At 44.9% G+C, this 227-nt stretch overlaps 1 protein-coding gene across 1 annotated transcript; it reads left to right on the top strand.

Moving 5' to 3' along the window:
• Nucleotides 1–9: 9 nt before the first annotated feature.
• CSUI_007736 (uncharacterized protein) lies at nucleotides 10–220 on the top strand (the record flags this gene model as incomplete). Its single annotated transcript, XM_068067880.1, has 1 exon — nucleotides 10–220. A coding segment is annotated over one exon (210 nt), but the record flags the coding sequence as incomplete, so codon positions are not given.
• Between the last annotated feature and the right edge of the window lie 7 nt (nucleotides 221–227).

Genomic DNA, 227 nt, shown 5'->3' with positions numbered 1-227 from the left:
CCCTAGCGAGAAAGATCTCTCGAGAGATGAAAAAGAAAAGAGCGAAGAAGGAGGGACAGAAGAAGATTTGGATGTCGATCCGAGAGACTTCACGGATGATATGCTTGCGTCGGAAGAACGGGCTGTAGCTACAGCTCGAGCGAAACAGCTAACGCGAATTTTAGATTCTCTTTATAAGATCGGGAAGAAAGATGGTCTGATCGATCCTTTCTCTTCTTTCTCTTCTT

Source organism: Cystoisospora suis (genome assembly GCF_002600585.1).
Source record: "Cystoisospora suis strain Wien I chromosome Unknown contig_4152, whole genome shotgun sequence".
Taxonomy (NCBI): domain Eukaryota; phylum Apicomplexa; class Conoidasida; order Eucoccidiorida; family Sarcocystidae; genus Cystoisospora; species Cystoisospora suis.
The sequence above is the reverse complement of the archived record's forward strand: the minus strand, read 5'-3'. Positions and strand labels throughout refer to the sequence as shown.